This window comes from Pectinophora gossypiella, chromosome 24 (assembly GCF_024362695.1).
Source record: "Pectinophora gossypiella chromosome 24, ilPecGoss1.1, whole genome shotgun sequence".
NCBI lineage: Eukaryota > Metazoa > Arthropoda > Insecta > Lepidoptera > Gelechiidae > Pectinophora > Pectinophora gossypiella.
Genome location: NC_065427.1, coordinates 4,983,996 through 5,007,664, shown reverse-complemented (window position 1 = coordinate 5,007,664; position 23,669 = coordinate 4,983,996). Strand labels below are relative to the sequence as shown.

The 23,669-nt window shown below is 40.6% G+C and overlaps 1 protein-coding gene across 6 annotated transcripts; it reads right to left on the bottom strand.

Annotated features, from left to right (window-relative positions):
• Window positions 1-404: 404 nt before the first annotated feature.
• Window positions 405-21,748, bottom strand: LOC126377817 (collagen alpha-1(I) chain). Of its 6 annotated transcripts, none has more exons than XM_050025701.1 (20): window positions 21,663-21,748; window positions 18,062-18,157; window positions 14,564-14,746; window positions 13,980-14,110; window positions 13,390-13,560; window positions 12,770-12,898; window positions 12,115-12,501; window positions 11,679-11,829; window positions 10,834-11,465; window positions 10,635-10,743; window positions 10,170-10,288; window positions 8,958-9,102; window positions 8,293-8,391; window positions 7,525-7,647; window positions 6,748-6,900; window positions 6,000-6,114; window positions 5,164-5,297; window positions 4,297-4,499; window positions 2,736-3,072; window positions 405-2,602 (listed from the first exon to the last, which is right to left on the bottom strand). In XM_050025701.1, exons 2-20 carry the CDS (start codon window positions 18,129-18,131, stop codon window positions 1,827-1,829), a joined length of 4,167 nt encoding a protein of 1,388 aa, XP_049881658.1. In that variant the 5' UTR covers window positions 18,132-18,157; window positions 21,663-21,748; the 3' UTR covers window positions 405-1,826. The 6 variants fall into 6 exon arrangements, with proteins under 6 accessions (XP_049881658.1, XP_049881661.1, XP_049881659.1 ...); XM_050025704.1 differs by having other exon boundaries at window positions 5,170-5,297; window positions 21,570-21,735; XM_050025702.1 differs by having other exon boundaries at window positions 12,770-12,895; window positions 21,570-21,735.
• Between the last annotated feature and the right edge of the window lie 1,921 nt (window positions 21,749-23,669).

Genomic DNA, 23,669 nt, shown 5'->3' with positions numbered 1-23,669 from the left:
GTTTTCACAACATTGCCACGCCCATCGTAATCTCAACAAGATAGGTTTATTACATTCTGGCGATTAGTCGCGACTCGCGAGGCGGCGGAAACGCAGTTCTAGGAGATCATAATAAAACACAACATTCTTTCCACATCCTTTTAGAAAATTATTTTCAGAATTTTAGACCTTTGTTCCTCTTAACCCCTTTGAAGGGCGCTTTAGAGAATTTGATATATGATTTAGCTAAAGATTGAAGATAATCTTCAGTCGTTTTAAATTAGTTTATAGGTCAACAAGGATCTTGTGGCATTTGGACGACATTGACAGGAGGTCGCTGGTGTGCACGTCTCCATACATTCTCCATTTATAACAACTGTCAAAATGATGTTTTCCGGTAAATTTTCGAACACCAATCAATCTCATTACCGTGAACGCAAAAATATCTTAGAATCTTTGTTTTTTTTTGCAAATATCTAGTTACAACTTACGTAAGTTGGCGACATATACTGTCCTAACTGGATATTTGTATAAATACAAATGGTTCTAGGATATTTTTGCGTTCACGGTAATGATATTGACTTCCGGTGTTCGAAGAACAACCCTTTCATAGGACGCGGCGTTAGTTCCGATTATGGCCAAGTGCCAAAAGGTCGTTGTCGCTCTACAGTGCGCGCGCGGTCAACCGCTAGTCTGTAATATACCTAAGCGTTTGCATCTCTCGGGGTTCATTGCGTATAAACAAGGCAGTTTATGTTGAAGGCCACTGCGCCAACCACAATGTGCGATTCTAACCTAGCATACCAATTACGCACTATGACGAAACGTCGCTTCCTGAATATAAGACAATAAATTAAATAAGACAGTTAAAAATATCACCGAACTAAATTCATGTGGCAAACAATATGGCATCAGATTTTAAGTACTTTTAAAACAAAAGTAAGATTGCAGCGTAGTGTACAAAATATGTACTGATCGTCATTGTATGGAGTTTACTATTTACTGGAAGACAGAAAATCATTGCTATTCAGATCATAGAAAGTAAACAGTCGTAGTTACTAACTGGTACTAATTCCAAAGTATTACTGGCCACAGAGCCAAGATAATTACATTAAAACCAATTTCACTAATTAAACTTAAAATAAAATGGACAAAACATATTGTTACTAAGTATGTACTTCTGTGTTATTATAAAGTAACCAAACTGCGGATTCGATTGATAGATTACATTTCAACACAGGTTCGGGCGTCATTAATTTCAAAATTGACTAGATATCTGTGTGCATAGGAATCATACATAAAATAGCTAAGTAAAGGAACCAATACACTGAAATTCTGGCATTGTCTGTGTAAAAAAACTCGTCTAAAAACTAGTTTATTGCCATAAGCAAAATATATCTAAAAATGTACTTTAAATTATGTAGAGTACACGATAACACGTCTAAAAACCTTTGTACAATTTGTACAAACGCATCCTCCCATTCACTAAAAATCATCATCAGTCAGGAAACCTAGAATAACGACCTAAATCGATAATACGCTAACATAATTCGAAAACACATGTTTTATGCAAAAATCTCATTTAAACGCGGATTAACGAAAATCACTAACAAAATATTTGATCTCTCATTCACTGGTGTATAATTAAAATACATTAAGTACGCTCGAGTTTCTCAGCGGAGAACGTTCTCCGTTCAGTCTGCAATGTAAAATAATAATTACAAAACTTAATAGTATTGACAGGCCATGTCGTAGATCCGTTCGGTAGTCACCGAGTGACTAGCACACGTGGTGGTGTAGTGTCCGTATCACTAGCCGCGGGCCGCGCCGTGAGCGTCGGGCAGCCATCACTTGGACGGCTGGTAGGGCGGGTACCCGGGGTGCGGCTGCGCGGCGCGGCTGCCCGTGGCGTACAGCTGCTGCTGGAAGTTGTGGAACTGCGCCGCGTAGTTGGGGTCGGCCGTCGACGGCACGCTGAACCCCTGCCCCTTGAAGCCGGGGTTGGGCCCGCCCATGGACGGCGGCAGCGGCTGGCCCGTGCCCATCCTCACGTTACCAGGCCCCATGCCGCCTTTCACTCCTCTGAAGTTGGGCCCGCACATGGGGTTAGGGCCGGGCCCGCCGAAGGGGTCTCCGGCCATTTTTGGGGGCGAGTTGAACCCTTGGGGGTAGTGTGGCATTCTGAGCATGCCCGGCGCCCTCATGACGCCGCGCATGCCGCCCTCCATCTCCATGCCCCTCGGCCCGGGGAAGTATTGCACGCCGCCTTTACTGCTGTCCATCTGCATGGGGTTCGTCACTCTTTGTAGGAAGTCTAAACTGGGCGGACCTCTAGGGCCGGAATTGCAGGGCATTTGAGGCCTCGTAGGGAGATACTGTATCGTGTTGGGTGCGCTCGCTTTCACTTGAACGTTTGCTCCGTTGAAAGGAGGCATTTTGCCTGGGCCACCCATCCTTGGGCCCATCATTCCACCGTCGGGACCCATGGGGCCCATAGGCCCGCCCATGGGGCCTCCACCCATTTTCGGGCTGAGGTTCATGTCTGGTGGGAAGTCGCCGCCGCCCATCATTGCCTCCATTGGACCTCCCATTCCAGGGCCGCCCATGTTGTCCATATGGCATCCTGGAAACGAGACTAAACATTAGACACCGAGAACAACCAAAGACTATTAATACAATAAGAATAAGTTGGGAGGGATATAGCAACTTATACTAAGATTCTAAAAACTAGAATTCAAAAGAGAAGCAAGTCATACCTAAGTCATTCATCATCATATGTGGATGTGCATGAGGATGCATAGAGTGGTGGTGCTGCATGTGATGAGGCCCCGATCCGAAGGGGCCCATTCCGCCGCCATTGGGGCCCATAGGCCCCCCGGGGCCGGGGCCGCCGCCTCCGCCGACGGTGTTTGTGAGTTGTTGCGACATCTGGGCGAGCGAGGATATGGGGTCGAAGGAAGACGTGGATGTGCCCATAGGCCCGTTAGGCCCCTGGTTCGGGTTGATGGGAATGTTGTCGGGCCTCGTCATACTGCAAGGCCCCGGGAACGGGCCGGGTAAGCTTGTGCTGTTCGGACCGCCTGATAACGTCGTCTGTAACAAATGACAAGTATAAGTACATCATAAAATGACTCGTGATTCGTCAAGATGTTACACAAAAATAACGACATAAATATAAACAGAATATGTGGTTTCTCTTATCCTATTGGAAATTGGGAAGCGACCATTATGAACAAGATTACTCACAAGTACCTATTCAAACACATTCCATGGTTACCGTGCAGACCCAACAGAACCGCACTTGAAGTCGACCACATTTACCGTTTGTCTTACATTAGTCTAAAACCAGGGGGGTTACAAAGGCCACATTGGCGCAATTCATCTCAGATCATTGAAATTTATTGACACTGCGCACTTACTTTTATATACATCATCACTAGCCCATTAACGTCCCCACTGCTGGGGCGCGGGCCTTCCCTTTGGATGGATAGGGAGATCGGGACTTTTATATACGCAAATGTCAAATTGCAATATTGCTTTTTAGATGCTTCTAAATACCCCCAGGTTACTTTCAGCTCAAGACCGCATCGTAACTTCTATCGCAAATCTCCATCAGAGTCCCTAACAGGACCCTCAGGTTCCACCAACCTTTCTCTACCTTCGGCCTCAACAAACTATAGACAGAACACCTATGTATGGCGAGCGTGTAATAATTTCAATAAACTTTGTAAGGAAGTTGATCTTGACTTGTTTAACACCGGTTTTGCAGCGGCGAGGAGATTACTCAGTCAAAGGTTTTTTGATGCCTAATCTTCTTTTTATGTTCTTTATTTTAATTTTAATTTGCCTGTGCACAACTCTCTAATATCATATTTACTAGTTTAGGATTATCAGTGTAATTAGTTTTCAGCTGTTATGTTTTTTGTCTACTTTCTGTATTTTATAACTGTTGGTTTTCCTTAAATAAATAAATATCTCACCTCTGCGTTATTATCGTCCATCCCCCCAGAAGACACAGTGTTAGCTGTGCTAGCGACACTGCAGCTGCGTATATAAATATACGCAAATGTCAAATTGCAATATTGGTTTTTAGATGCTTCTAAATACCCCAGGTTTCTTTCAGCTCAAGACCGCATTGTATATCTCACCTCTGCGTTATTATCGTCCATCCCCCCAGAAGAGACAGCGTTGGCTGTGTTAGCGACACTGCAGCTGCGTATATAAACATACGCAAATGTCAAATTGCAGTATTGGTATTTAGATGCTTCTAAATACCCCCAGGTTTCTTTCAGCTCAAGACCGCATTGTATATCTCACCTCTGCGTTATTATCGTCCATCCCCCCAGAAGAGACAGTGTTGGCTGTGCTAGCGACACTGCAGCTGCTCTTGACGCTGCCGGCGCACGACGACGGCACCGACGAGGGCGCGTACGGCCCGCCACCGGAGTCCCTTTGCGGTGTCTTCGACGCGTTGTCTTGACTCGATCTGTTTGACGACGGACTTGGGCGGGATTTCTCGTCTGTCGAAATATAATGGTTTTAGAAAGTGTTTAGATGACGTAGTATGATGATGATGTAGCTGAAATACACCACGCTAATCTTCGATCATGATCATGTACAGTGATCGAGAACTTTACAATACAAAAACGCTTTATTGCGCATATAAACACAACACTAAAAACAATTACAAATGTGACAAGAGAAGTTCAATCTAACTCTAATGCGGGATCTGCCTAAACTGCTTATTTGTCATTTTCTTGTGTGCAATAATATATAATATTTGTGTGTATAATACTCGATTTTAGAATCAAGATGATTAGAAGAATTGTTCCATCGAAATATTGAAGGGACGTATAAGTTAAACATCAAGGATTGTATAATTTTCATATTCGATTATGAAACTTATTGTGTAATAAACAAGTTTCTTATAGAAGAAGTATTTAATAATTTTACCCAGGTATATTTATAGTTCGTGGCTCGGGGACTTGTATTCTTGCCCCTATTGCCCCAGGGGCAATCTATGAAAACGTCTCACGCAGAGAAGCGATTTTACTGCGATGGCAGGTTAAATTCCAAATATGATACACCATCAAAATGGCAAAGAATATTGAGGAATTTTGTCTAAAGGATATGACAGAAAAACAATACAATAAGTTGGTATAAAACAATTGAACAGTATCTCACTCTGACCACATTTATTGCTGGCTTGCGAGGTCGGCGTCTGCGGGTTGTTGAACCCTGGACTCTGTTCCATTGAGAATCTCCCCGCCCGTTGTTCTGAGAGAGATGAGTGTGGCTCTGGAGTTCCCGGCATCATGCTGAAATTTTTCAAAATACTACTTAGGAAGTTGGCATTTATTTCGGAAGGCACGTTAAGTCGTTGGTTTTAGGCAACGTTCAGACGGCGTATTTCTCGGAAAATTTTATCGAATTTAGCAGTGGCAATAATATTATTGTTCACATGGAAAAATAGGGAAAAATCCCATGTTCAAGACATATTGTGCCGCGCTACGATGTACCACTACGAGGTGACACTACAAAGTGATCCTCTTATCGTGTGGGTTATGAGGTGGATTACCAACCTCATCAACCCTGATGTCAGGGTTATTATCGAGCCGCCAAAGGTCCCTGTAATGACTCATGTAACGACTACATAATATATCAGTAAGTAGTAACCGGGACCAACAGCTTAACGTGCCTTCCGAAGCACGGATCATCTTACTGTCGGACAATAAGGTGATCAGTCTGTAATGTCCTAACCGAACTAGGGATCACAAAGTCATTTTTGTGATATGTCCCCACCGGGATTCGGACTCGGGGCCACCGGATCGTGAGACAGCGCTCAACCACTGGACGGACCACAAAGGCCGTACGATGTGATACTATGATGAAAGTCCCGCGTCACGACAACAGGGCTACCACGACAAAAAGGCATTATTTTGTGCGAACACGTACGCCCACATTATGGGCACGTAAACGCAACGCTTATATATAGTTTATGATATAAATGGATTCCTTACCCGGCCGGCGATTTCTGGTTAGAACTCGACTGCGGCGTCTGCCCACCGCTATTCGACGGCGGGCCGTTGTCTTTGAGCGACGTATTCGGCTGCTTCTGTATCGTCAACTCTTGACCTACAAAACCATACCAACCCTTATTGTAAGGTGATAGACGATATAAACTCTTTACCGACACAGATGGATTTTAACGCACAATGTAGAGTGATAGAACAATTAGCCATAGAGTATGAAGATAACATGTTAGCACATTTTCACCAACCACCACCATAATGAAAACAGAAACACACAAAAACATAAACAAAACACTACAAAAAAAAAATGAAACACGCAAACGTGTGGGTTGCAAAAATTACGTAATTTGTGTAGTTCGTACATTCTGTGCTCTTTCACAATTTATGCAGCAAAACAGGTGTTTCTCATCGTAGTTCCAATAATTATTTTTGTGAAAGAGCATTAATTTGAAAGCAATGAATTTTGCTGAAAGATTGCCAAAGATTCAGTGTAATTTTAGTTGTACAGGAAACATTGAAAAGCGATTTGGGAATGGTGCTACCACGACAGTATTCTGGCTACTTATTTTCTCAAATGCCTCGCCATGAAATCAATAATGCCAAACACTACTTCGAAAGAAAGCCACGAAGTTACTCTTTTTGGTCGAATATTCGTTCGTAGTAGCACCTATGATCCGTCGTCAGAAATAATAATCTTAAAACAGTTCAACATTATTTCTGTCGACGTTCTAGTTACCTTCGAACTGGTTGAGGTATGAGATCTGTTGTGGCGAAGGCACGGGCATCAAACTCGGCTCCTTCGAGTGTGACTGTTGGTTCTTCTGCTGCTGAGCCGCGAGGCACTGCAGTGTCCTCACAAACACACCATCGTCTAGTTTCTCGAGAATCTCTTTTCCATCGAATTCAATAGCCGTTGTTATTTCACACGACGGGATTTCAAGCGTCAAGCGATTTGCGGGTAGGGGGAGGGAAAACAAAAAATACGCATTACAACTACAGAAAAAATAATATTAAAAAAAAATACACGTTTCGCGTCAACTTCTAGCCGTGTTGGCGGGAAAACGTGGAAAATAAAAAATAAAACTTTGTGGTTGGGAAAATGTCTAACACAGGTCAAAATCACAGCATGCTTTCTACTTCTATGGCTTCTCTAAAACTTGTATATCACATGCGAAATATTCGCTTCAACTTACCGAAGGTACCTTGTTTGAAGCGAAATAAAAGGATATCTTATGAAACATACAGTTTTAAAAAGAACATGAATAAACGCCTAAGAATTTCCGAGTTAAAACAGAAGTTTTTTCAAATCTGACCCCTTATTCCTGTGCCGCTAAACGATACATTCACAAACTATAAAAGCCAATAAACCAATAAACATTCAATATTTCTACTCGTACGAAATGCCACCCGAGGCTTATGATAAGCCACATTCAATACAACGTAAAGTAAAACGGACAAATATCCTCATATTTCACTCAAACCCCTTACAAGTACGTTAGTAAGTGTTACTAACCTGGCGCGTCTTGTTTCTGCCCACCCGGCTTGCAGTGCGCGGGGCTGTTGAGGCCCGACCCTGCTCGCGACGCCTCCGCCGACATGGGCATTTGAACGGAGCCGTGGCCGGGGGATTGCGTTGCTGTTGGGTAAGGATAGGCTTAGAGCGTATTCGCATTACCCGATTCCAGCCCGAAAATGACGATAGTAGAAAATTACTAAGAAATATCAGATTATGGATGATGATGATGACGGAGGTAGTGCGTGAGCTACCCTAGAAATAGTTCTACGCCGGATCCTTCACGGACTTAGATAGGGTAAGAATCGTGTGTCGTGCGAAAACGCCTTTATTTTATAAAGATTCCTGAGATATTGCTGTAACTTTGAGACTAAAAAAGACTGTCTCAAGGCGTATCTGCTAGAGTTCTAAATATAAGGATTATTATCTGCGTCATAAGGTCTCTTCTCAACAAATCGGAAAACCTAGATCAGAAATACGAAATCCACCATTATGAGCCAATAATAATGTTCTAAAGCTGGCATGAAAGCATTACTATAAAACATTAACATTAAAAAATATTTTAGGTACTAATGAAATTTTACACAAGGTTTGACTAAGTAAAACTCGACAAGTCATCTAATTACTAATTCTAATATTTTTACCTTTCCTTCGCGTATTCTAACAAAACGATAAGTTTTCGCCTAAGAAGTAATTAATGTCTTGTACTTTTATATGCAATAGACTTATTATTATTATTTATTAAGTAATGTTGAAGACTGTACTTACCTATAGGTACGGAGGCGGATCTGTGTAGGGGAGAGGCGCCGTAGGGGGGAGGCGGCAGACAACCCCCCCTTTCTGAGCAGGGGGACTTCACTTGTGTACCTGGAATTACAATAGATGTCGACATATAGCTACTAAAGTCGGGGTAGAAAGACCTTGTAAAAACAAAGAGTGCAAAGAGTAATCAAATTGGGGATATTTTAAAGAAAGTCCAATTTGAAACCAACTTCGTGGTTCACGCCGCGACTTGTGCTGAGAGGCCCTTTTTTCTCAGGACGTCCACCAGCACCTTATTATCATTTCGACGAACATCCGTTTTGCTTTTTTGTAATCGTTTTGTGAAAATTTTAAATGATATTATTGTCTTGTTTTTGTGTGCGTCCTTTTATAAACAATTTCTATTCTCTTCTATTCACAATTCATCTCAAAGAGCAATATTCCCAGACTTCACGTAAGTAGATTGATAAAAGGAAAAATAACAGTCAACTACCCTCTTATCTCTTTTTTTTTATATTATTTGGAGAACTTACAGACTAATTATACATTAAATGAACTAAATATACATGAGACAATGCTAATAACAAGTTCCCGCCAATAAAGGAGAATAATCAAGTACTCACTGATCTTATTCGGAATAAATAAATAAATGAGAATAATCAAGTACTCACTGAGTTCATTGTCCATGGACTTGGGGTCGTCGAAGAACTGGTGGTGTATCTTCTGCCAGTCGATGTCTGTGGCGGGGCTCTTGGGGCTTCGGAGGCCACCCTTGTGCATCCCGGGGCCGAGCCCGCCAGGGTCGCCCGGGCCCATCTGCGGGGGGAACTTACAGGTGAATAACGTTATATATCTTTTGTATTTTTTTGTATGTATTTTAGATACTAGTAATTTATGATGAAGTGCCGCTTCTAACCTGCTCCTGTTTTGTCAAACCTTTAAAACAATATAGCAGCTCTTTTGTACGGCTTATGAATTGCTATCAAAACAAACAAACTTCTGCAAACGTACCAGAGGCCTCCCTGGTATATAACCCTTTAGATATTTAGTTAATTCGTGTTGTCAAATGTCATAGCAAGTCCAAGTCGTCACGCCATCTCTTTCGAGGTCTACCACGACGCCTGTACCCATCATGAGGCACCCAATGCGTGACGATCCGTGCCCACCGCTCAGGGTGCATGCGACAAACATGTCCGGCCCAATTCCATCTTCATCTTCTTGGACGCTTGCCAGAGGGACTGGCCGGAGTATGTACTGGACCGCGAAAAAGGGAAAGAGGAAAGAGAGGCCTTTGCCCAGCAGTCGGATCTTGTAGGCTAGATTAGATTAGGTCATAGCAAGTGTAGCGAAGTTCCGACATAGTAATTGGCTTGTAAAGTAGATAAAAAAACTGTAGGTAAATTGTAATCGCAAAATGGAACACTTAAACATTTTATCAACTTGAAGTGGAGTTATTTGGTAATATATACTTCAAACCTCCTCCGATTGATTGAGAAGATAGAGAATAGAGTGTTTACCTTCAAAATACTGTCTTCTTTTAAGTTTACGACCGCTATTAAAGCGGGCTAGTGTATCATGATTTACGAACGGTTGCGCGGTTCTAACGCGAAATCGTTTCAATCGTCTGCCAGCCGGTTTTTGTCAGTTAAAAGTGCTAAATAAAACTTGAAGATTTGACTGGTGCGGTTTTACACAGAAGCGAACTCGAAAGGGAAAACCTGATGGTTAGGTCACATAGTTCCGAAACGTATTTCTTGAGAATGTGGGTTTCCTAAATTCACTTAATATCAATTCAAAACCATAGTCTGAATCATCCCTCAAAATTTTCTTTACGATGTGACTAACACCCTGTATAAATGTGAATAAAGTCTTGTTATACTCACATTGCGCCCACGTCCATACTCGTCGCACATGGGCCCATTAGGCATGGAGTGGTGGTCCGGCCCGCAGTCACCATGTCCTACCATGCCGCCCATCATCCCGCCATCCATCATTATACCACCTACAATTGACAGATATAGGCTTAGAATTTAAACATATAAAGGCGAAAGATCACTGACTGATTCACTCATCACGAAATCCCAGAAACTACAAGTGCTGGGAACCTCAAATTTCCCGTGGAGGTTCCTTTCAGGACGTAGATGTTCATTAAGACGGGATTTTGCAAAATTCATCCCTTAAGGGAGTAAAAGGGGTGGCAGTTTGTATGAAATTTTACTCTATAGTTCCGTCTAATAAACTTTATAAACTAGGGTTTTTTATTCAATCTCGTCATATCCTACATACAAATCACAAGTCGTTCGGTTTTTCATCACTACAAAACGTGTAAAAGTATCCATCTGACTTACCATTCATAGCATTTATATTAGGCCCTGGCATCATTCTGGGGCCCATATGTGGTCCACCCATCATGCAAGGTTTAGGCCCGCCCATTCCACCCATAGGGTTCGGCATTCGCTGCAATATAAAGAATACATTATTAGATATTATACAAAACTTTCTATGCATTACTTACGTAAAATAATACTTTAATATATTTAGGCTCACCCCCATAGGACCTCCGCAACCCCTTCCCATATGCATATCTGTACACATCCCTCCTTTCATGTCAGGTCCGCCACAAGGACCTCTTATGCCCTTCATTCCACAAGGCCCCATCGGACCCATAGGTCCATTAGGACCCATACCCGGCATCATCGGCCCGTTAGGCCCCATCATGCCATTAGGCCCCATAGAACCGTGTCCGCCCATCCCCATACCACCAGGCCCACCCATACCACCCATCGGACCGCCCATTGGTCCGCCAGGTCCCATTGGACCTGGGCCCATTGGTCCATTTGGTCCCATAGGTCCATTCGGACCCATAGGTCCGGACATAGTACAACTTGGTCCGGAATTCATGCTGTTAGGCATGGACACCATTGGTCCATTTGGGCCTGAACCCATGGGTCCGTTTGGGCCCATTCCGGACATAGGTGGGAACGGCATGTTCATGTTTGCATTTGAGTTTGGAGGGTTGATGTCGTTGGGGGGCTGGTTGTTGTCGTTCGGGCCCTGGTTGGGATTGGGTCCCCCGCTCTCTGGGAACAACATCTGCTGCATTTTGCGTATAGTCGCCAATTGTTCCTCGCGGTGTTGCCGCTGCTGCGGTGTGAGGTTTTCGTCCGGTATTTTCACACCTAGGTGAAGAAATAAGATTGGATATAAAATGTATTTATTATTAATTATATAAAGTAATGAGTAAAACACCAATCTTTGGGTGGTGTTAAGTGTTTTCACCAAAAAGTTTTAGCCTGCTCATAATTTTGCAAAGATTTTGTACTTGATATTGCTATAAGAGGTTAATGCATTTGTATAGATGATAGCTCTACTTGGCTCGCTGACAAAACTACCTTTAGGTCCCTGCTGGCAAGGTTCAGACGACGTATTAGTATCGGGCGGGCCGCTGGTTGCCGGGTCAGAGGGCGCGGGCCCGCCTTCTGAACACGGCGGCATCGGCCCACACCCATTCGGCATGCCATTCGCCATTACGGAGGGGTTTTTCTGTAATAAAAAGTAGATTTAATAATAGTCTTTTGTTTTTTTATAAAAGGTAAAATACTCAGTCTAGTCTAGTATGTGGCGTCCTTTTATAATATATAATGAATAATTTATATTTTTTCTAATATATTTAATTTGAAATAACTAGTTAGCTAGATTCCATAAAACATTAGAAATAGTTTTATTTCAAGTGATGAACAATAATGACATTTTTGTACACTTATGCACTTATATTTATCTTTCTGAAAATTTTGAAGTACTATCTTGTTATTAGAAAAAGAAACTTACGGTGTCCCAGGGCATTTCACCATCAGCACCGAGGCCGTCCATGACACCACAGGACGGGGTGCCCCCTGGAAACCCATCCATCGGGCCCATCCCCGGACCCATCTGCCCCATCTGTCCGGGTCCACCTTTCATCATCATCATCTGGTTGCCGGGCCCACCCATTCTATTTGGACCCATCATATTAGGCCCCATGTGACCCATGCCAGCGTGACCCATAGGTCCCATGTTGGGCCCCATTGGCCCACCCATCATGTGACCCATTTGGTTGGGGCCTCCCATCATGTTGGGACCGCCGCGCATGCCACCGCGGGTCTTGGCCATGGCAAGATTGTTGAGCCACTGTGCAGGGCTTTGTTTGTTGAATTGGCCCATTTTGAGGGGGTGCTTCTGTAAAAGTTACATTTTGTTAATGCTATGACAGTTTGAATGACCATATGAAATGACAGGCATTTAAGTTTGTGAAAAGATAATGGGTATGAATTTTTATCGTACGTAAACAAGGGGTCCAGTGTGCGCAATCTCATGTTACTTGGAAGGTTGGATTTGTTTCTGCGTGTTCGTACGTGTGCTACCACGAGACAAATCCGTACGAAAAGGCGGCCAAAATACGCCCGGTTTAAAGAAAGAAGGTACGACCCTTCTGTATTCAACATACCTCAAGATATTTCTTAGTGCCAGGCTGCGCGCAATGGTATGCGATAATGGAGTGATGTTGCCCAGATATGACGGACTCCGCGCCTTTGTTAGCCAGCAGCGTCGAAAACACGAAGATCTGGCTTTGCTGCTGGGAGGAGATTATGGATTACAGTTATCTTATAGGAGTTCGGCATGTGAGGTCATTTATCATTCAGGACTCTTTCGGATCATCTGATGGAATGGCACAGTTATCCAGATGATCCAAAGGGTACCGGACATCTTTAGGACAGAGCAGCTTTAGACCAAAATTGGACGATGCTCGATATTTAAATATAAATCGACTAATGGAAGTACCAATGTTAAATAGTTTATTTAAATTTATTAATTTTCTTGTCTACATTCAACTGCATCAACTACTTTCTGGTCAGTGTCAGATTTGAATTCCACTCGTTATCCTTCACTACGCTGATCGCTCCTAAAGACCGCACGAAAGCTTACGAACATAGTACCGGTTTCCATCGTAGTTTCGGCGGATTTTCTGCCGAATCGAAACATAAATTTAGCGCTGAAACTCGCCGAAACCGACACTAACTCAATATATTTTTAAACAAAATAAAACTAAGAATAGTCGAATACTACCTCCATACTGCCAGCCTGTTTGCTGATGACGTTAGAAGGCAGGGTCTGCGCCTCACTGGCTGACATAGGCCCCATTGACACGCCAGGCCCCATGCCACCCGTATTGCCCATACGACAGGAACCCATATTTTCGGGGCCTCCGTTTGGGTTGCGACAGTTTTGGTTGCCATCCTGTTGAGGATAAAAATATTGGAATGATTAGTTAAAATGAGAATTCGCCAGAATTAGTTGAACCCCTAATTCTAAGGAATAGTTGAGTATATCTAGAAAGAACCAAAACTGCGTCCAGCGGGCGGCAACGTCGCATTTGCCAATGTTTTTTCTCTTTCTACGCAAGATGCAAGCTATCGATACCTAATTGACGATCGCGTGCGCATTACATGACGTCTTAGTTTAACCATGTTACAATAATGATGTCGATTCGGGCCAAATTTCTTATACTTTTAACATTAGCGGTATCTCTTTCTTGAGCTTACCGTAAGTGAAGAACGGCACTATTTGAGTAGTCAAACCAAAATCGGAAGAAATTAAGAATGTAGAAAAAAATACAGTTACCGATCCATTCATCAACTTTATATGAAAACACTGACCTGCATGTTTCCTGTAGACCCACGAAGGCCAGTCTGTGGATCCAATATGTCGTTGGAGTCTGAAGAAAGGCGTTCCGACTTCAACGAACCAGGCCCTCCCATCTCACAGGATGGGGACTTAGTCGGATCACCTGTTCAAAGACATCTTCTGTTAGTAATTGAGTAAATTATGAAAAAGATAATGGTCATACTCACGATTTGAAACCTGCAATGGAAAAGCGTGCCAAATGGGCGAGAATCTTCAGGATATTGCGTTGAATTTGCAGACTTCGTTGACCTTTTGAGCTTTTCTTCTTTTTCAGCAAATGAATATCTTCTTAAACGAATAATTCAGCTGATGACCTTTCTTCCAAATTCAAGAAAATATAAGCTGAGTGGAAAAATCTATATAAACTCGAGGACTAATAACACGAGTTGGCTCGACCGTTATGGACGGCGATACGGCTCTCTACCTGTCACGTTGGTCGAAGAGAAAGCTCGGTGAGGTGTGGATATTTCTTTCATCTTGCGATGGATGTACCTCCGGCTACCCCAAGTGGTATATAGTCGTGAGCTTATGTTATGTTATGAGTAATAACTCTTACCGTCATTCTCCATTAGTCCGTCAATTTCTGTCTTTATCCCGTCGACGCCGAGGTCGGCTGAAGGGTCGTCGCCACCAGACTGGCTGTGGGGTTCCATTTTGACCCTGTGCTGTGGTTCATCTGGCTCCTTCTTCAGCGCCGCCGGGGTCGGCAGCGACGCTGACGGCGGCCGTGAACCGTGGCCTGGTGGGTGAACATAAATAATTAACTACAAACATCTTCTAACCTAGGAATCGGCACCGAAAGAAGTTCTTCCGAGGGGATATGCCTGTTTTATTCCGGTCTACCTAACCCGAAGGTCTGGCCAGGTTTGGAAGAACAGGTCTGGGTTTTATAGGAGCAACGGCTAATCTGACTTCCCAACCCGAAAGTAAACATAAATAATTATAAATCTAAAAAATGTTAGAAAGATGCAAGATGACACCTTTCGGCTTCAGCCATGGAGCAAAGAACATTACATTCACAACAGAAACTGGGCTCTCGTCAATTGTTATTGGCCTATTACGCATTCCCCTCATCCCCCGCCTTTCGTCCTGCGCATAGGCACCTAGTTCTTTAGCAAAATTAAAAACTGCCAGCTCATCTTTGTACTGAGACTTCAACAGCTGTTCTATATGTTTTTTATAACTTAGTCAAATGACTCTTCTACTTAGTCGAAACTTTTCTATTGAATTTGCGTGGAAAATGTTTGTTTTAGTGTGGGGTACTAATTTCCTTGTATAGCCATACAATACTAGTTGGTACTAAGCACTACTAAGTACTAAGTACTTTTGTTACCTAATTTGTTGATTAAACTTATATCATGTACTTTACTATTCATGATGCATTTCAATTACTCCTGTCAACTGAATCTAAATCTAATAATCATTTAAGTCACAGTACGCAGAATCAGCACCGGCAGATATTAAACATCTCACAATGGGTCAAGCCGAAGGCTCGAACACCTAAATAGAACCGTTTTTCCCCCGAAGGGTAAAAAACGTATATTTAGGTTTCAGCTGTAAGGCTTGACCCACATATTAATTTACTTGCCGGCTTTTCAGCCTTCTCGCATCAATTCAAACTTGTACTGAGGAATTAAACTGACGTTCCCTGCCACTGCGCTGACTCGCCGCCGGAAGCGGATTCACCCGTATGATTCCACGATAAACTACCATCTAGTAGTTTGATTTGACCCTGATGTCTCAAAAGGGTTATCTCACAGTGGGTCAAGCCGAAGGCTCGAACACCTAAATAGGCTGTTTATTATACACCTTAGTCAAATGATATAGTTTTTACGAAACGTCAAAACGAACATTTTCTGTTGATTTGGCACGGCAATACTGTGTGTGTGACGTCATCAATATAAGCGGACAACCATCTTACTCAATTCGTAATTCAATTTCTAGATTAGCATTTTATAATTCATCTTTGTCCCAGTCAAATACCTTATTCTTGCTGCATACATAATACTGGATGTCAGTGACATCGTACCGAATATTGAGAGGGATGATTCAGACCATGATTCTGAGTTGATATCAAGCGGATTACCCGTCCCTTACTTTTTTAGCGGATAAGAAAATGGCAGGTATAACTTAAAATAAACTTAGACTGTGTGTACGGTCACGAGCATTAATATGTATACACTTTGGTACCATGTCACATTAACTTTTTTGACAAATTGGACTGTAAGTCTCACTAAATGTCAAATATGTTAGTGCGACAGAGTCCTACAGTGGGTACCTACATGATATTGCTCATGACTGTACTACAATCAACACCAGTGACTTTTTTAAATTATGTCGATAAAATAAACGCATTTATGAATGTGAGATACGAAATTGCGATTGTAAAACGTATTTAATAAAAAATGAGATGAATTGATTTCATGCTCGATCGGATTGTACTTTCTCCATTATTGTATTGCATTGAGACAGTAGGTATTTGAATGATAAACTACTAAATTATTACATAATCTTCGACAGCTACTTTATGTGTCAAAATGAAGAACAGTTATTTATAAGTAAATTAGAAACATCATCGCATCTATGCCACCGCATCCATCACAACAGCCAACGCACAGCACGGAGCTCTAGTGGTTAGAGCGGGCTCACGATCTGGAGGTTCGGGTTCGATTCCCGATGGGGACATTGTCGAAATCATTTTGTAAGACTGTCCTTCGTTTGATAAGGACATTGCAGGCTTGAATCACCTAATTGTCCAAAAAAGTAAGATGATTCCATGCTTCGGCAAGCACGCTAAACCATTGGTCCTGGGCTACTATCCCAAATACCTCCACCAACCCGCAGTGAAGCAGCGAGGTGGAGTATGCTCCATACGCTCTCCGGTTGATTGAGGGGAAGCCTGTGCCCAGCAGTGGCACATATATAGGCTGTTTATGTTATTTATGTATCACATCTATCTTAGGTCTTCAAACAACATTCTATCAAGTGGCTCCAAGTATTTTTCTACCTACTTATAGTTCTAATAACCTATTGACTAGAAACTGAATGGAAAAGTCCACATAAAATCATAGGACTAATAACTCGAGTTGGCTCGAACATTATACGTTGGTCTAACAAAAACCTAGGTAAGGTGTGGGTACTTAGTTCATCTTTTGATGGACGTGGATGACCAATGTGCGCGATGGATGTGGTTATGGACCTCATTGGCCTATACTCGTGAGTTTGTGTTATGTTAGAAATTCACACAAATTCAGAATGTAATGTTTTATTTATTTATTTAATGGATGTACATATCGTTAGAAAAGGTTCAGTACGATCTATTCAGAACCGGCGTGCGTGTATGAAACGACTGATGAATGTGGAGGAAGCAAGAGAAGTGCGTCAGGATCGAAGCAATTGGAATTCCATAGTCTGTGGTTACCTCGGTGGAAAATAGCCGTAAGTTTATGTATGTGTTATATTTATATCATAATATAGAATTATTGCACAAGTTCGTACAAAAAACAAAGAAGCTATACTAATAAGAATTTTAAAATGGAGAGTGTTCTGTCAGCTTGCTCTTGAGAGCCCGCTGCGAATCGAAAAATATATCCAGTTGAAGAGATTTCACGTTCAAACTCTGGATAAGGGATGATGTAATCCTAAGTTGGTACTGCATAGTGATAATGTAAACGTTAGAGGATGCCGGGAATATCTATAGGCAACTGTTAATGATGTAAACGAAGTCAGCACATTTTATTTTTTTATTTAAAATTTTGTGCATGTGTGGAAGGGGCAAGTCACAGGGACTGTGATCTGGAACCTATCAGAGGGCAGCAGTAACTGTCAGTACTATTCAGAGGCGGAGAACAGGAGTCCTAGTACGGCTTTGAAATAAGTTTACTCTGGGCGCCATTCCACTCGCGTCAGAGTACTGCGGGGCGGAAGGCAAGAGGAAAACCACTGCCCTATTTTTCCCTAAAAATGTAGCATGGAGAATGCTACACGGATAAGAGCGTGGCTCTGAAATTGATGATGATGCATGTATGTATGTATGTGAATACTAATTGCTCACCTGGTTCGGCGGGGTCGCTGGGCTCGTCCTTGAGCCGGGCGCCTCCGCCCTTCTCCTTCTCCTTGATCATACCCCTGCGTGCCTTCGCCAACTTGACTGCACATATGGAAACATCATGTTAACTAGGTACATAGCATTAACAACAACAACGACCCGGGATAGATATTTAGGAGTCGCCGTCGCCGGATACGGTTTGGACGACATGGTGATGATGATGACATAGCATTAACTACTTGTGCGGACGAATGCGGAGGGCTCACCCGGTACAAAATTTAAGACAACAGGCTTGGCGGTGCCCAGTTGGGCGCGAACCTCGGCTCAGGGCATCGCCTGGGAAGATTATATTTGAAAGAATTAATCAACCATGGGTCGATACCGATAAGCGCTGAATGAGGGAAATCGTCGGCCACGCCGACAGGGTCCATATTATTTACGCAGGACCAGAACAGATGTTGCAAAATGGAAGAGGCATATAGGCTGTTGGATATACAATACAATACAATGCAATGATTGTATGGATAAATAAGTTTGCCATACTACAGACTATACAAGTAAGTAAATTTATGGTATGGTCATTGCCATTCTCCATTGACCAAGTGGACTGCAGCAGGGGGGAGGGGGACTCTTACTTCCTTGTATACCCACTATTAACCAGGCAAGCCTAGTAAAAAAAATATCTAATGGAGGCTCGAAAAATATAAATTAGGCCTTGATTAAGGCTTCTGTTTTAGAGAGAAATAAAAATATTTTTTGTATAATGTATGAACTAGATGTCAACATTGTCAACACTGAATGGTGAGATCTATTTATATTTTTTCTCTCTTAAAAGTACTACAATGCAAAACACTTTATTGGACATAAACACAACAAATAACAAGAGAGCAAATACAAAAACTAAAACTGCAGAAAACTGTATTTTTTAAAATTAATCATAACATCAACGGGTTCAGTCTTAAACTTTGATAGTTAGCTAGCTAGTTAGATAGTTGCACTAGCAAGGCTGAAAAAACATCCCAATGAACTGCCAATCCAGCTTATCAATCAAATTTATAGGAAACAACTCAAAAGAAAAGATATACTAGAGCATTCAGAAGAATAAATGGTCATAGCTTAGCTAATTATGAGTAGCTGTCCTCGTTGGAGGACACACTCTACCTGACACTTTACTTATAACAAATCTGTGCATAGTAAAAAAAAAAGAAGATACTAGTTGGTTTTTTTTTTTTAAATGAACCAAAATTTTGAAACTATAAAAAAGGTTTTACATTCCTGTATTTATTTAATTGATGAGTGGTATTTATTTTTTTAATATTACTAATATCGCGAAATATTTATTATTTTATTTTTAGTCAATACAAACTATTATAATATTTCCCCAAAAATTACTACTATCTATAAAAATTTTGTTGTGTTTGTTTTGAAAAATAGATATCTATTTTATATTGCTTGTGCAATAAAGAACATACTAATTGGCTCTTTTACAGTACATACCTACTAGCTTAAAGTAAAATATTAAATTCTGCTTTCGGAAGCCTAGTTTACTGATTATTTGCAAATAATTACCATTTACAAGCACCACATAGGTTGAAAGGCCTTGATCTAGAATGCTATACTAGATCCTAGTTACACTGTTTATAGAATATAATTTCATAACATTTAAGTGTATGAAGACCACATATACATACATAAATTAAATATACTTACTAAGTATACACATAAATAAACAAGAGAACTCTAAACTGACTAGCATAACAAAGAATTCAATGAAAATGATTTGTGTAACTGGGGGGCTAAAAAGGCCACAGTAATGCAATTCAATTAGATTAAAAAAGAAAAGCAATTTTGCTATTTGACATTTGTCCACATTGCGCACTTACTTTTATATGAGCTAATGTCAAATTGCAATATTGCTTTTGAGATGAATTGCTTTGATGTTCCCTTTTTGGTCCCCTTGGTGTATCAGGTTCTTAACAAGTGATGGTCTTTGGTATCACCTACAAAAAGAAGCATGGGGTCTCTTTAACAGTAATGTTTGTCTGACTAATAGATTCAAAATATATAATTAAATAGAATCTATTTTATATGCTAGTTTATTTAAATTGTATTGTATAATCAGGATTCATTCAGAGTAACTTTCTCTCAAAAAAGATTGTAATGGCAATAATGAACTTTGTATGATCACAACATTGTTGTTTATTTGTATTGCGCCTTCTTAAACACAAAAATATCTTTATTCATTAGGTAACATAGTTACACTTTGTATAGTCATGTTTTACAATTTATTTATAGATAGTATTTTAATTAGAAATCTAATTTTAAAACGAAATAAAATGTTTTTTAAATTAAAACCAAAAAAGACGTTATAAAAACCCTATCTACGTACGGTTTGTCAAAAATGTATATTCAAAAAATATACATTCATCAAAAAAAAAGTAGGAATAAATAGTCAATGAAACCCACACAAACTTTGTCAAAAACAGCTTCAAACTTCATATATATATTAAATTCAAGTAATTTAAGAAATATTATGTATAAGTATGTACACTTTTTATTTCAAGACATTTAGTTTAATTAAAGAGGGACCCTGGTGTCAAATCAATTTGTCTTGATTAGATAATAGACTTCAATTTCAAACTAACCAAATATTGATTGTACTCAATAATGCTTACTTTGTTTGTTATTTGATATATAGATCAATATTTATTACAAATTGTATGTGGTAGACAAATATTATTTTTGGAAGATAGTATTTTCTTTGACTTCATTGTGAATTTACGAATGTAGCTTTTTTTGTTATTCAATGCATTACAATTTCTCAGAATGATTTGTCTTTAAGAGGTTTCTATGTAAACTTTTGAATGAATATGCACCTACAAATAGCTTCAAGGTAAGAGAGCCAATATTTACTATGCCCACAAGCTTGTAACTGATACAATACAACCCAAGTTCATTCATACAGCCATGCAGTTGTATACATACAAAACAAACTCGCGCGCCTTTCGTCACGGGACCAATAATTGGCACATGTCCCACGAATCCCAACGGCACTTCATTACAAGAATGTCATTATACTGCATACGATACGATTATTATAAATAGAGGAGGGAACCTTGGAGGCGCTGAGGATCGCGCCCACAGCAACTACACCCGCCGCGCACTACCACCGACCAAACCCACCGAAATATTCAATTAAAACCAGAATACACCGCGAAATCCCATAAAAATTCCTGGTTTATTCTCCATACATAAACAATGAGTTAGATCGGGTGTAGACACCGAGCACACCAAACGCACGCGTCCTATGGCCGATTTATTGCCTGGACCACGCCGTGAGCTTAGAACCACATCGCCGGGGAAAGCGTCTAGCATTATTTTATATCATTCGTGTGATCTAATTAGGGTATAACGATGGGTATGCAGCGAGAAACAAAAAATCGGGATCGCGCTGACATTTTTGTTTATGGTACATCGAAGAGATCCAGAATCCACAAATAGCGAATAAACGTACACGATTACCGCCTCCCGACGGATTCACTAGCACTTGATAACACTCCACACTCTTTTCCTTCACATTTATGTAAGTTTCATCGTCAAAATATACCTGATTTTAATTAATTTCTTTTGATCAGCATTTAACACAAATCACCACGCACACACAACACAACAACATACATATGCACACACACATGCATACATCTCATATCTACAATAGGGATGATCCTTAAGTCGATAAAACCAATCGGTTGTTTTGTGATAATGGTGATGCAAAGGAATGCAACAAATATATCGATAAATTGATATTTAATACGAAAACCTTCATTTGCATTTTCATTAAGACTACTTTGTTATTCCTTTTACCAACTAAGTATTTGTTTCATTTAATAATGAATATTAAGAATAGACTGGAATGGAAAATGCTACACCGACAAGAGCGTGGCTCTTAAATTGATGATGATTAAGAAAATCTTTCGAACTAAAACTACACCGAACTTGTATTAATTTTATTTGTACACAATAATAGAAACACACAGAACAGATAGTACAGGTAAGCTTATCTCTAAACAAAGAGATTTTTTACAGCTATATTTATTCTGACTCTAATGTTTTATATAATAATTATATATAAAACATCCTATTTTATCATTTTCATTCTATGTTTAATTATACATGACGTTCATACATCCGTATTGGCGTAGTCCCCAGAGACAAATTGTCATCCATGTTTATAATAATGGCACATCCCTGTTCTGAATCCCAAACGCTATACATAATACATTGTTTTAAGTTTACGCGGTTATTATCATAATTAAAGCACATATTAACGGGTTCTTACCGCGTTTAAATGGGGATATGTGACTCCCGATATTTCGACACTGTTGCAAGTGCCATGATCACGGGATGACTGATGAGATTGGAGTGGAGTAGGTAGATCCATAATTTTTCTACGGGCAGACATATCTGTCTGGCCATGAAGAAAAACGACGTGCAGAAATCTGCTATAGCTGAGCACGTACTGGAGTCGGGCCCTAACCACTGGATCGAGTTTAACAATCCACAAATATTATCGACAGAACGTCAATACATCCCCAGACTCGTAAAAGAGGCTATTGAAATCAGAAAACATAAAAATTTCAACAGGGAAGACGGGTTCAAATTATCGAGCATGTGGAATCCAGTAGTAGGTGTTGTAAAAAGCTTGAAACGGCCTAATGTGGTGAAAAAACGTGAGGACACAGTGAGTGCGGTTTGTCGTAGTGAGTTTCGTGCGAGTTCAGATGGTTCCGAACATTCCGGTATCAAAAACATAAACAAGCGGCAGAGAAAGAGGGTAGACAGATATGTATGCCCGTAGAAAAATTATGGATCTACCTACTCCACTCCAATCTCATCAGTCATCCCGTGATCATGGCACTTGCAACAGTGTCGAAATATCGGGAGTCTCATATCCCCATTTAAACGCGGTAAGAACGCGCTATACATAAATCTAATTTTCTCCCCCGTACTCTTTATCAGCTTATGACCATTTAAGACTAAGGTAATACCCAGAGGGTGTGTAGTTGTTTGATTAGAAATTGGTGCGAAGTGGAGAGTTACTATTTTACACCTATGACTATGACTATTCTATACAAGTAAAAAAGATGATTGTTCTGGGAGATCGGACTGGCGTGTAATTTCTCCGTAATGTATGTATGAATGTACATAAATTATGCTAATGATTATTTACTATCGATATTTTTTTCATTGCGTAAGGGTCAACTCTATAAAAAGAATAGACAATCGTTTGAAGAGTAAATTTTGTCTTTGGCCACATTTTACTACCATCTCGTGTACTACGCAGCTTTCTCGTATTCAATATTGTCTATCTCTTTCTCACTATAGCTTACTTGCATAAGTCAGAAAGAATGAAGAGTAAAAAAGAAAACAGCAAAGTAGGGAAATTCAAAGTCAAAAATTTGGACATTCATTTATTTTTTGTTGGGAGTTACGATATACCTAATGTCGAATGTGGGTAAATATAACATTTATTCACAAAAATTAAAATCAGTACATAAAAGAAGACTTATATTTGGAAAAATATGCTTGGCTGAATGACAGGTAACTCATGCCG

Coding starts and splice junctions, on each gene's coding strand:
- LOC126377817 (XM_050025701.1), bottom strand. CDS start 18,131: ATGATCAAGGAGAAGGAGAAGGGCGGAGGCGCCCGGCTCAAGGACGAG. Junction 14,747..18,061: donor CAGCGACCCCGCCGAACCAG/GTGAGCAATTAG, acceptor TTCACCCACCAG/GCCACGGTTCACGGCCGCCG. Junction 6,901..7,524: donor GCAGAAACAAGACGCGCCAG/GTTAGTAACACT, acceptor TCGATGGAAAAG/AGATTCTCGAGAAACTAGAC.